Source organism: Stenella coeruleoalba (genome assembly GCF_951394435.1).
Source record: "Stenella coeruleoalba genome assembly, chromosome: 12".
Classification (NCBI taxonomy): Eukaryota; Metazoa; Chordata; class Mammalia; order Artiodactyla; family Delphinidae; genus Stenella; species Stenella coeruleoalba.
In genome coordinates this window covers 16,067,272-16,081,686 of record NC_137158.1, presented here as the reverse complement: position 1 = coordinate 16,081,686, position 14,415 = coordinate 16,067,272, and the positions used below count along the sequence as shown (strand labels likewise).

General features: G+C 40.7%; 1 protein-coding gene across 1 annotated transcript in view; it reads right to left on the bottom strand.

Moving 5' to 3' along the window:
* SH3BGRL2 (SH3 domain binding glutamate rich protein like 2) overlaps window positions 1–14,415 on the bottom strand; it is a 54,165-nt gene that overhangs the window by 10,047 nt on the left and 29,703 nt on the right. The window contains exon 2 of the mRNA XM_079938604.1: window positions 13,800–13,985. Coding sequence (XP_079794730.1) covers window positions 13,800–13,985 — 186 coding nt within the window. The remainder of the gene's footprint in view (window positions 1–13,799; window positions 13,986–14,415) is intronic.

Genomic DNA, 14,415 nt, shown 5'->3' with positions numbered 1-14,415 from the left:
GTATGATATCACTTATATGTGGAATCTAAAAAATAAAACAAACTAGAGATTATAGCAAAAAAGAAACAGACTCACAGACATAGAGAAAAAACTAGTTGTTACCAGTGGGGAGAGGGAAGGGGGAGGGTTAAGGTAGGGGTAGGGGATAAAGAGGTACAAACTACTATGTATTATAAAATAAATGAGCTACAAGGATATATTGTACAGCACAGGGAATATAGCCAATATTTTATAATAGCTATAAATGGAGCATAACCTTTAAAAACTGTGAATCACTACGTTGTACACCTGAAACATTGTAAAAACTATATCTCAATTAAAAATTTTTTGGAAAAAAAATTTAAAGCAGCTCTGAGCTTTGTGACTTGATGGGAAAGACCAGAGAAAAAGCAGGTTTGAGGGTAAGGTTGGAGTTGAGTTTTCAAATGTTAAGTTTGAGAAATTGTATGAGACACTGAGTGAAGACGATCTCAATGGGGCAGTTGGAGGTTCCGACTGACTCTAGGTATTACAGGTTTCATAGAAACTTATGGAAAATTGTATAACTTTTAATAAGAAAAACTATGTCTCAATTTGATGTAGAATTTTAGGCAAAATCCCATGAACTGAAAATGTTGTTACTACTATTCTTTGTAACAAAGACAGTTCCAAATAATTGAGTAGCATTTCATTGACCTGGGCTCAAGAAATAACCCTGTTTGACCCACACCTTCTCTATCTGATCGTTTGTTGTTTATATTCAATGTGGTAACAAGAGGAAGAGAGCTAAATTACAGCCAGCTTATCTCACCCTTTTAGATATCCACCATATGAAAACTGGTGTACCTGTTTCTCTCTACACCATATTCTGCCACTACTCGGGCTAAATTCTTTCCCTAGGGAATCTCAATCGCAGCCACGGCTCTAATTAAACTCAGATCCCCAGCTCTGATTCTCCTCTCAATTCTGGTTCCATGTAAGCAACTAACTGTTCATAATAGACTATTAAACATAATGGGTCTAAATCGCAATTCATGCTTTTCCTTCCACCCCACAAGCTGGACCTCTCAGAAGCCTGGCACCACCAGCTAACGGGCTCTACCAGGCAGAAATCAAGCATCATAGGACTCCTCTCTTCCCTCAACCAGTAACTACCTTACATATCCCTTCAACCTCTCTGTTTTTCTACATCAGTCTCATTGCCCTAATCCAAGCTAGATATCTGCAACGGCACCTCAACATACCAACCCCTCTACAGTCTACCCTATCTCCCCCCACCCCCCCGAATCATGCTCAAGTGAGGACAGACTGATCCTTTAAAAAGGCAAATTTGATCATATCATCCTCTGCTTAAGTCCTTTCCTTCAAGACTTCTCATTGCTCCTTGTGGGAGAAGAGGGGTCTTGACCTTCTACCTGCACCAACCACTGTCTGGGTCACAGCTTCAATTCTGGGAAACTGAGTGGTATATACACTCAGTCAACTATAGATGAGATGTCCAGCAATCTACTAGCTGAGTTATGACCTTGACCAACTCCTTTAACCTCCTCAGACTGCTTCTTCCTTTCTGTATCAGATACGACCAAAGTCCCTTGAAGTGCCAGAATTCTAAAAAATAATGGAGCATTCAGTGGAGTTGCTCTTAAATGGGCTGTTAGCTGTGTCCAGATGTGAAGTCCAGCCTATGTATTCCAGTTCCTAGTGATACCTGTTCGAAGAGCTTACCTCTCTCTGAACAGAAAACAGGTTTAACCAAATAGGAAAGGGAAAGGGCAAAAGTGAGAGAAAAAAAACTAAGGACTAGTCAACAAAATGTCATCCCTGTTCTTGAATTCTGAAAGGGCTTTACATGTTTCTACCTGATAAATAATCTCTGACGTCAGTGTGAAAACACAAGAATGAAAAAACTAATAATATAAGAAATAAAAAGTGAGAAACAGTGCCTGACTCAATGTCTATAAATGCAGTGTGAATTTTACTTTAAAGACGGAAGTGCTGGGACTTCCCTGATGGTCCAGTGGTTAAGACTCCACACTCCCAATGCAGGGGGCATGGGCTCGAACCCTGGTGCGGGAACTAAGATCCTGCATGCCGTGCGGCGAGGCCAAAAAACAAAAAAACAGAAACAAAAACAAAACAACAAAAAAGGAAGTGCTAACATGAAAATAGAGTGCATGCGAAAGATCAAAAGGCAAGTTACGAGACTTAATATGTATAATTCAGGTTGCAGTGTTTATATTAAAAACCTTAATCTTAAAATGATTACAATTCTCCAAATCACAAAGCTGGAAATAAGGTCAACTTTCACAAGCGAGCTTCATACATATAAAACAAAACAGAGAATACATACGTGTAGAGAAAATTTGTAAACCATCCATTTAACCACACTGAACCAAAACTGTTCTCATAAATGTTAGTCACCAACAAAGGTATTTAGAAATGTCAGATATTAAGAAATCTCAGAATGGCAACATTTCTTATTTATATAAAAAATTCTCTTGAACTGTATTTCTGTCATAAAAGTTATAACCATTGTTTTTAGTTTATGACCCTTTAACTCAGGGCCACATCACCATGGCTGGGGGACTTCTTACCGAATATTAAACTGGATGCTCCCAACAGTTTAGAAATTGTCACCCAAGGTAATTAACTCCCAAAGTGACAAACATAAAATTTGGTAATTAACTTTAAAAGCAATCATTTTGAAAAGTCAACGTGAGAATAGTACCTGACACACACCAGGCAAACTGGGGGATGAGTCGTGTCTGCTAATTGATGACCGACATGCCATGTTTTAGGTAATCTCATGCTAATAATGTAATCTGATTAAATCCTATTTCTACTCGATTACTTACTGATTTAAAGAATTATGTAAAAAATTTACTTTCTGACATACAAAAGCTTTTGAATGGCCTGATGAATCTCAAATTGTAAGAAGTTAAATCATCTTCTTTGTCATGTTGACGCAAAGAGTAGATGATTGATAATTCAAAATCTAGAAGTTCTGAACACCCTCTTTTAGAGGTAATAAACTAAATACTATGATGTGAAATAATATGAGTAAAATAGTATTAAGAATCTTAAAATCACTTTCTATTAAGATAGAAGTTCTCTTATATTCTGGCCTTAGACATTCCCCAAGAAAAGAGAAAGATCTGCTTCCTTATCAAATTCATTTCAGTTATCAGGCTTATATTTTAAAAGAAACAAACCACACTAGAGCTCATACTGCAAACGTTAAAAGCACTGTATTTTAAAAACTCACTATAAAGTTTCTAAATGGGCTTGTTGAATTCCTTATAGTCAAAGACACTCTCTCTGAAGTGTTTGCAAATACATGTCTGCAAATTGAACACTGTAAGACAATCAACCTCCTGTGACTATAAAATATAACGATCAGTTAATATCACCTTTGGAGGAGAGTACAAATACATAAAGCATATTCAAGAAAAAAAATCATTCAGTTTCAGAAGCTGGAACATTTTTAACTACATTTAAAACACAGGCTGAAAAATTCACTTTGTTTCTAGTGCCAAATGAAAAGAAAAAATTCTGGGTTACAAAGATATCAGCATAACTGAGCACTGTTACTAATGGAATATTTATCTAAATGCTACAATTTTAAGAAGAATAAAGCAAGCTAAATAGCTGTTAAAAAGAAAAAGGAAAAAAAAAAGGCTTCCATTACCTACACTTCTGTTTGCATTTAAGTGAAAACCAATGTTAGAGACATTTATAAGCTCATGATAAAATCTACAACAGGTAGAGCTCACAGTAGTCTCATTCTTCCACAGAGCTTACTTAAGGACATTACCCGTTCCTACGGTTAGACTATTATGGACTGGACAAGCATTTGAGACAAAGGCCTAAAGTTCTTTGCCCTTTTCGCGTTCCCTCAGAGAACAGCGAGGAAAACCCACAGTAGCCACTCTGAAAAGCTGCATCGCTTCCCACGCTAAGTCGATAACAAGTGACAGACCCATATTATTTCTACATGCCAAGGGCCTTTCCAAACAGAAGGTTGCAGGGAACAAAAACAACACGTGGCCCGCAAGGAAACGGTGGCAGCAAGCACTTCTAAATGAGCCAAAGCAAATGTGGTTTACCCCAAAGGAGAAATTAAAGAAAAAAATTCCTCCTAAGACTACAAGAGCTACCGTTGCTGCTGCAAATGGGCAGAGACTCCTTCCTCCTGAAATTTCTTTCAAGCCTGAGGGTAGCCTCTGAGCAGAATTTTTTGATTCCGTGGTTAAGGACCATTAATGCTATATTCCATTTTGTGAAATCTTGATAGAGGAGGAAAAAATATTTGACAGCTCCAATCCCGGTAGGATCTATAAGGTGTAGCTGTCTAAAACAGCTTCATTCAGCAATTTTTAGGCCAAATACCAAAAATACGAGTAAGTCCAAAGCTGAAGATTTAAAATTCCTAACACATTTAACATTTCTGACCATTCCGATACGAGATGGCAGAGCAAGCGAATACATCGACCCAAGCACCCACTGAAATCGGATGGGAAACAATTTTGTGCTAAACACAGGAAAAGCAACCAGCAATAAAAGTTTAAGAAATACTCAGAGGAGTAAGTGAAAAGGCTAAACTCAATTAAGAAAATCTCATAGGAATTTAGTAAAATAGGATTATACGCCTTCCTCTGTGACCACTCACAACTAAGCAGTTTTGTAGAGAATATTTATATGTTTATAACAATATAAATGTGGTATATTTACATAGTATACAATAGTTACTATAATTACAGATGAGTATGTGACTGTTATAAACTTTAGCAATGCAGTGTGTGCGTGCACATGTGTGCAAGTCAAAACGGGGGAGAAATGAGAGAAGCTATAAGAATGCAAGTTTCCCCTCTTCCAAAGAAAAAAGTAAATACTATCTAATTTAAAATCAAGGAATATAGGGCTTCCCTGGTGGCGCAGTGGTTGAGAGTCCGCCTGCCGATGCAGGGGACACGGGTCCGTGCCCCCGTCTGGGAGGATCCAACATGCTGCGGAGCGGCTGGGCCCATGAGCCATGGCCGCTGAGCCTGCGCGTCCGGAGCCTGCGCTCCGCAACGGGAGAGGCCACAACAGTGAGAGGCCCGCGAACCGCAAAAAAAAAAAAAAAAAAAAAAAAAAAAAAAAATCAAGGAATATAGCTATTAGTCTATGAAACACAGAGTGGTGGTAACTTAAAACCACAAAGCAGAAACTCATAAAAGAGGCTACATCTTGGAATCTGGGGGAGACTGACTTTTCACTTTGGACCCTCCCGTCAACAGACTTTATTGTCTTAACATTGATATTAACATGGCCTTAGTGTTTTAACAGTTTTGTTTTCTTTTCATTAACTTAAACTGTGTAAGGTTCAGAAAACAGGAAAATTTTAACAAAAGGGAAACCGCCAGTTTGGATATTAGTTAAGATACACTGCTAAACATGCAATTGGGGTGCCCTGAAATTATCTGGACGAATACTGAAATATTGAATATTTCAATATTCAGAGCACAAACCATAATTTTCATGAAAGACATGTCCTAGGGATTCATCACTGTAGAATACTGAGACAAACATCTCAGTACGGTGAAAATGGGAGATTAAACATTTATAGACAGAAGAATAAAAACTAGGGTTATATAGAAGAGATAAGACTGCAAAGAATATCTAATTAAATTGCTATGCTTCTGGGCATCCAGCAATTAGCGATAAAGAGAATTGAAATCTCCCTTCCCCACCACCCTTTCCTAGTATCTGTGAGGATGCCGCATGAGATCACGTATAGTAAAACATCTGAAGGAGAAGATTCTCCTTGATTAGATAACTGATCTTTTAGACGGAAAACCTTGGAATCCAGATTTTCAAATTCAGATCACAAGTTTCCTGAGAAAATTCTACCTGTGGGGTAGGCAAGCTTCTAATAGAGGTGATTTACCGAAAAGATTTCATTGTAAAATTTAGAAGAAGGTTCAGTAAGCTTGCTTTTGAGACATCTGGCTTTGAGTTTTATTAATAAACAGGAATGGAAATGTTCAGAACCTTGACAAGGCGAGACCCAACAGAATGGGTGAGCTACCTGCTTGGCTGAAAGTACGCGGAGCTATTCACCCACTTCTAGAACCAATTTTTGTTAAGGATGTTCTGTGTTCCCAGCTTCCTGATAGATACCAGATACTAAGATATATATGCCACGTAGCCTGCTGAGGGTCAGTACAAGGAACTCAGAGACCAGCGGAAGGCAAAGGCATAAAAAAACATTCTGTGAACTAAAGGTCATAATAGGAGTAACGACACGCAGGTTTGCTGGGCATGGGGGAGGGGGAGGAATAACCAGAGTCCTAGTTAATTAGAGAGAGTCAAGAGCAAGGCTCGTGTGAACTGAGCTTTGCAAGGGAAACAAAGACAGAATTATGTAGGAGGTAAAACTTACAGGATTTGGTGACCAAGGGAGTATCGAGATGAGGAAAATGGGTGTGGGGTGACTTTCAGGGCTTTGCCTTGAACCTACATAAATAACATCCCTACTTTAGAGACAGACCACATCTCCCGTGGATAATGAAAATTTTTGACTTTAACTTTCCTTTTTATTTTTCTTATGGACTCTAAACAAAGTTCTATTAATTACTGCAGACAGTTGGACTTCAACATAGGTGGGTGATGATTACGTTAGTTCTAATAATCCACCCAGGGAAATAAGAGGCAACCTCTAAAAAATTAGTTTACAATGACATGGAAGCTATTTTTGTTGGAAGAACAAAGCAGGGCACAAAATGGTATATACACTATGATCATTTGTGAATTTTGGTAGTCGTGGAGAGTCCTGGAGCCAAACCCCTAATCGCCTGCAGATACCAAGGGTATGTGTATGTGTGTGTGTTGTGTGTGTAATCTTTTTTTTTTTTTTTTGCGGTACGCGGGCCTCTCACTGCTGTGGCCTCTTCCGTCGCGGAGCACAGGCTCCGGACGCGCAGGCTCGGCGGCCATGGCTCACGGGCGCAGCCGCTCCGCGGCATGTGGGATCCTCCCAGACCGGGGTACGAACCCACGTCCCCTGCATTGGCAGGCGGACTCTCAACCACTGCGCCACCAGGGAAGCCCTGTGTGTGTAATGTTGTTAAAAATACAATTATATGTATGAGGCAGGAATTTGTAAAACTAATAATTAAGGGAGTTGGTTCTTCAGCTTCACAAAAGATCCCCAAACACACTTAAAATATATTATCCAGAGACAATCTTCTCAAGAGTCTTACATGAACACTGCACTTGGGAACAATACAACTGCATACATTTAGGTATTCTTGTGGTGTGCTTCTGAACCTCTACCAATGGTTAGAAAATGCTAACACATCTTGTTTCCTTTCATACCTAAGAAAGAAAAGGAGAGGATACTCCACAAAGAACCACTGCTGGTCATTTAGCTTTTCTGTGCCTCGTGAAGATTAGTCTTAACCTGTCTGTCGTCTACTTTCAGGCTCCATTAACCTACGTAATACGGGGAAAGGCTGCCATAGCTGGCCCCCAAATCATCACTTAAACAAAACTAGTCAGTAGCTTTAATGTAATCTTATTTGGCTATAGCAATACACCCAATGCTTGGGTACAAATTTAAGATTCTACAAGTACCATCTAAAAGTGCAAAAAAAAGGAATTCAATAGTTTTAAAATATAAATAATTTTATAAGTTGCCTCATGGAAAATAATCAAATGGTTATTTTTCTATAAAAGTCTGCCCCCTGTCTCTCAGCTGAACTGTCCTCTCTTCATTAGATAGGACTTTACATGAGTAGCTCCAGCCACACATTCTACCTCACTTCACCTCTCTCCCCACCTTCACCCAGAGCCCAGTTCTAAGTATTGGCCAAACACGCACCAGCTCATCTTGATTACCTGAATGGTCATTGGGTTCTTCCCCCTTGATGGCAAATCCACAAACTGGTTAATGTGACCCCAGGCAAATAAAATTTGGCTGCATTCCCATTTCTAACTACAAGTTTTTTTTTTTTAATAAAATGAAAGAGTTAATAAATTCATTCAGCAAAGTTGCAGGACAAAAAAACAACACATAAAAATCACTTGTGTCTCTATACACTAATAATACACGATTGGAAAAGGAAATTAGGAAAATAATTCTATTTACAATAGCACCAAAAACGCCCACCAATCTTAGGAGTAAACCTAACCAAGGAGGTAAAAGACTTGTACACTAAAAACTACAGAACATTGCTGAGAGAAATGAACGGAGACACAAAAAATGAAAAGACACCCACGTTCATAGACTGGAAGACTTAATATTGTTATGATGTCAATGCTACCCAAAGCAATCTAAAGATCCAACATATTCCCTATCAAAACCCTAATGGCATTTTTTGCAGAAATAGAAAAAAAAAAAACAAAACTCCTAAAATTCATACAGAATCTCAAGGGACCTCAAATAGCCAAAACAAGTTTGAAGAAGGACGAAGTTAAAGAAATCATACTTCCTAATTTCAAAACATATTACAAAGCGACAGTAATAAAAACTGTGGTACTGGCACAGACCAGTGCAACAGAATAGAGTCCAAAAAAATATAAACCCTCACATATATGGTCAAATGATCATGAACAAAGGTGCCAAGACCACTCAATGGGGAAAGCACCGTCTCATCAACAAATGGTAACAGGAAACCTAGATATCCACACTCAGAAGAATGAAGTTGGACCCTTATCTTATACCACACACAAAAATTAACTGAAAATGAATTAAAGACCTAAACCTAAGACCCCAAACTACAAAATTGCTATAGGAAAACCTAGGGGAAAAGCTTCATGACACTGTATTTGGCAAGTAATGATTTCCGGATATGACTTCAAAAGCACAGGCAACAAAAACAAAGACAGACAAATGGGACTACATTAAACTTAAAAACTCTTGTTCATCAAAAGATATAATCAACAGAGTGAAAGGCAACCTAAGAATGGGAGAAAATACCTGCAAAATACATATCTGATAAGAGGTTAGTATTCAGAATATACAAAGAACTCTTACAACTCAACAGCAAAAAGCCAAATAACCCAATTGAAAACTGGGCAAAGGACTTGAATAGACATTTCTCCAAAGATTATATACAAGCTCAACAACACTAATCATCAAAGAAATGCAAATCAAAGCCACAGTGAGATATCACCTCACGCCCATTAGCATGGCTACTCTCAAAACAAAACAAAAACAGAAAATAACAAGTGTTGGCAGGGATGTGGAGAAGTTAGAACTCTTGTACACTACTGATGGGTTTATAAAATGGTGTAACCACTATGGAAAACAGTACAGCAGTTCCTCAAAAAATTAACAGTAGAACTACGATATGATGCAGCAATCCCACTAATATGTACATATCCCCGAGAATTGAAAACAGGATCTTGAAGAGGTATTTGCAAACTCATGTTCATAGCAGCACTATTCATAATAGCCAAGGGGTAGAAGCAACCCAGAGTCCATCAATGCATGAGTGGAAAAACAAAATGTGATATATATATACGATGGAGATCTTAAAAAGGAAGGAAATCTTGTCACATGCTTCAATGCTATAGGCTAGGTGTTTGTATCCCCTCAAAATTCATACATTGAAATGCTGATGCCCAAAGACCTTTGGGAGGGGAGTAGGTCATGACAGCAGAGCCCTCATGGATGAGATTAATGCCTTTTATAAAACAGGTCTGGGACTCCCCTGGTGGCGCAGTGATTAAGAATCCACCTGCCAATGCAGGGGACATAGGTTCGATCCCTGGTCCAGGAAGATCCCACATGCTGTGAAGCAACTAAGCCAGTGCGCCACAACTACTGAGCCTGTGCTCTAGGGCCCGCAAGCCACAACTACTGAAGCCTGCGTGCCTAGAGCCCGTGCTCGGCAACAAGAGAAGCCCGCGCAAGAAGCCCGTGCACCACAACGAAGAGTAGCCCCTGCTCGCTGCAACTAGAGAAACCCCGCACACAGCAATGAAGACCCAACGCAGCCAAAAAGAAAAAGAGGACTGAGAGAGCTCCCCTGCCCCCTTTACCACGTGAAGATACTACAGGAAGTGGGCAATCTGCAACCTAGAAGAGAGCCTTCACCAGAACCCAACCCTAGTGTAACCCTGATCTTGGACTTAACTCTGAGAAATAAATTTCTATTGTTGGTAAGTTACCCGGTCTGTGGTATTTTGTTATAGCAGCCTGAACGGACTAAGACATACCAGATGGATGCACCTTGAGGGCATGATGCCAAGAGAAGTAAGACAGGCACAAAGGACAAATACTGGGACTTCCCTGGCGGTCCAGTGGTTAAGACTCTGCGCTTCCACTGCAGGGGGCATGGGTTCGATCCCTGGTTGGGGAACTGAGATCCCGAACGCCTCACAGTGTGGCCGAAAAACAAAAACAAAACAAAGAAAACAAAGGACAAATACTACGTGATTTCACTTTTATGAAGTCTCTAAAGTAGTCAAATTCATAGACATAGAAAGTAGAACGATGGTTATCGGGGGAGTGGGGTGGGGGGAGGGGACAAACAGGAGTTATTTAATGGGTATAGAGTCTCAGCTCTGCAAGGTGAAAAAGTTCTGGGGGCCTGTTTTACAGCAATGCGAACACACTTAACATTACTCAACCGTACACTTAATAGTGGTTAAGATGATATATTTTATGATGTATGTTTTTACCACAATAAAAAAATTTCAAGAAAAAATAAGAAAAAATATAAAGAAATCCATTTTTTTTTTCTTCTGAATGGGGAGGGAGAAAAGAAATGGGAGGAAATGTTTTCCTTTTGTGTAGATATGTGTGTTTTTATTTCTAGTGCATTCCACACATGCCAGTTCCACAGAGAGAGAGAACAGAGTTTCAACCTTGAACGTGAGGATCTGAGCTTTCTAAAATGAGAAAAGCCTGTAGGCGTTGGGATGTTGACCTTTAGGAACCCGTTTCCAGAGAAGAATCGTGCTTATGGTAGGACGCTTCAGGGAAACAGCAAGAACAACCAGTCTGCCCCAAGAAGGGTTCTTGCCTACAAACAACTGAAACAGACACTGGCAACTTAAAAGGAAAAGAATGTATAGCGGGGAGCTCACAGAATCCACGTTAAGCCTGGAGGACCAGTTCAGAAAATAGGAGGAACTTCCATGTCTGGGGAACCAAGAACACACCTAGGCCACACCCCAGGATCAGCCTGCTTAGGACACCAGCCATATGGTGTCCAGCCACCAGGCTCTGCCTGGCCCCATCACCCCTGGACACTCACTGAGCCACCTCCAACTGATGCTGTGTTTCGGCATCATTTCCTCAGTGTCCAAATCTGGGGTGGGAAGAACTGATTGGACACGCCAGGGAGCTTCCATTCGGTGGGGAATTCCTCCCAATAGGCAGGATTTTCATGTGCTAAAGGAGAGAGAGAAGGCAGTTGTCCACACTGGTTAGCAAGCAGCTTAGCAGCTGTGTATGTCTCACATGCCTAGCTCATCCAGTTTAAAACAAAGTAGTAAGTTTCCAGCCAATTCCAGGAAACAGGAGAATCTTCATGCTTACTGGATCCTGTCACTTGCAATATGGCAGGTTTCCACAGGTTATCCAACCAGATACGACCACTCATAAACCACTGCCGGGCAATGCAAGGTGCACAGAAGCAGGTGGGATGCACGAGGCCATGGTTCATTGCCCTCAAATGTTTTTGCTTTTGTCAAAATCGAATTTATTTGACCTTGATAAGAGCAGACACTGTCTTCAAAACTCCTGCCAGAACAGACTATAGAGACAGAATGAATACACCAGCACTGCTGTCACAACTGCCATGGGACCGACACTGCTCAAGCAGCCATTTATCTGGCACAGTTTGATCAATATGGACGCCTCTAGCCAGCTCCCGGTCTACCTGAAAAAACTTCCATAGACTCTATAAGGCAAAGATACACAGAGATTCAGAAAGTCACAAAGAGGTGGAAATAAAGGGAAGGAATTAACTTTATTTCACATCACGTTCTTTTTTATTCATTGAATACATTCTTCTACTCAAAGGGCTCTGAAGACTTCGGCTTTTATGGTGATAGAGCAAAGATGTCTCTGCGTCCTTCCTCTTAAGAGGTCTATCAAACAACAAGGACTAAAAAAAAAACAGCAACAACTCCACTTTTAAAATAAACTTAGGAGATGTCAACAGCCCTGAACCATGTATGCAGGAAGTGGGTAGAGCAATGGAGAGGGAAGTCAAGAGCAGAGGATGGTCAAACCTCAGTGTCTGCAGAGGCAGCAACAACAAGAAATAAGCTGCATTATTATATAATAAAGGTTATTATTTTTGTGGAATTATTTTACATCATGATCTCATATTAGGGAAAGTATATGGTTACCAAGAGTGTATTCCATTCATGATTACAGAGTCTAGAAAATGTACTTTTGTGCCTGCAGACCAAAATAAGATAATAGATGAAAATGTGTGTAAACTGTACAGTTCAAAATAAAGCTATCAGTCAAACAGTGCTAGAAAACTTAAAACAAAAATCCATTGGTTCCCTGTTCCTCCGACTTGGCGGCTGTGAAAATGCCTTTATTCTGGTCTTACAGTTGAATGGTAGTTTGGGTGGGTATAGAGTTTTAGGAGTACTTTAGAAACAGTGACAAACATCCTGGGAAGTGAGATGGATATGATCGTCCTTTGCTAAAGATGAGAACATTGAGATATAAAGAGATGCGTGACTTTCCAAAGGTGTCAAGCCAACATAAAGTAGTACCAGAACTCAAATCTGTGTCTAGTGCCAGGTTCGGTTTTCTCTTCATGACATGTGAAAACGCTGGGCACAATCTTTATGGCTTTATGTTTCAGCATTTCATTCTGCCTCACGTTCTTGGAGAACTGTTTCACTGTTATCCCTCTTCTCCACCCTAACGAGCACCCAGTTATTTATTTCACCTTGAGCATCTCTGCACTGTAGCCCCTTCCCCTGCTCCTGGCCATCCTTAAAGGACTGCAGTTCAGGTCTCAAAATAAACACGGACTTACATACTTAAAGCTACAGCAGAAAGCAAATCCTAACTACTCATTAGAGAGACATTTCTCAATGTTTTTTCTGAACCTAAGAAGTGAGAAGGAAAATAATTAGTCGAAAGTGGCTTCATCTTCTCAATGCCACCTGCAGCAGGAAGGCATCTGATGTATTTTAGTTGTTCATAACGATCCAGCTGGCTCATGATCATAAAAAAGTGAAACTCTGGTTTATAATCAGCCATTAGCAGTTTTTTTACACTACAGGGAGATAAAGATTCCAGAATAATTACCGCTTCCCCTCTGCCCCCCAAAATGTGTTAGTAAAAAAATATGCTTTAAAATGTAGAACACAGTAAACACACAGGTACGCAGCTTCCCTTCCCACTCCCTTTTCCCAAAGCAAACAGGAAGGCACAGTCTGTGACCTTGGACTCATACACCCTCTCGACTTCACCCTCTGTTAGACCTGTGGAACTGACTAGGTACTAGGTAAGGAGGTCAGTCTGCATTGAAAAAAACCCAATTGCACTCCAGATGACTCTGTTTTTTTTTTTTTTTTTTTTTTTTTTTTTTTTTTTTTTGCGGTACGCGGGCCTCTCACTGTTGTGGCCTCTCCCATTGTGGAGCACAGGCTCCGGACGCGCAGGCTCAGCAGCCATGGCTCATGGGCCCAGCCGCTCCGCGGCACGTGGGATCCTCCCGGACCTGGGCACCAACCCGTGTCCCCTGCATCGGCAGTCGGACTCTCAACCACTGCACCACCAGGGAAGCCCCAGATGACTCTGTTTTGAATCAGACAAAGAAATGATGTGATAACAATCATTTGATACTTACTCCACAGTATCGGTTACCATTAAATATCTGAGGTGGCAGAGGGTTGCCCTGGGCAGGCTTCTTCTCTAGGGGGATGTTCTTGTACATCCACTGCCTCTGCTCTTCTGACATCGTGATGTCCACCTCCTCAAACTCTATCTTGTTGGCTTCCAGAAATCTAACCACATCCTGCTGCTTCTTCTTTATCTGCAGAGAGAAGACAAACACATAAGGAGAAATGCCCCTCCAAAACCAAGTGGAAATATTTCCAATTTGAACTAGATTTGCGTGTTCATCGTCAGAGGCCACTGAGCTAAAAAAAAGAGGTGATTTTTGCAGACAGCACACACTGTCCACTCCCTGGTGATCCAGCAGACGTCTCAGCAAGTACTGACACAGTGATTTCTCCAAGAATTCTGGGGCACAACTCCGCCGGCCTGGGAGGGACAGACGAGGTCTGAGGTGGGAGATTCACTTAGTTCTCAGGGGGCCATAACTACCCACTCCCAGCCCCAGGAGTTGACATTTACAGTCACGAAAGCCCTGTCTGTCCCCAACCAACTGAAAACCACAGAAAGCCCATCTGAGATGTCGACACTTCATTGATTCCTGGGAGCGGCAACAGTTTTATTCCCCT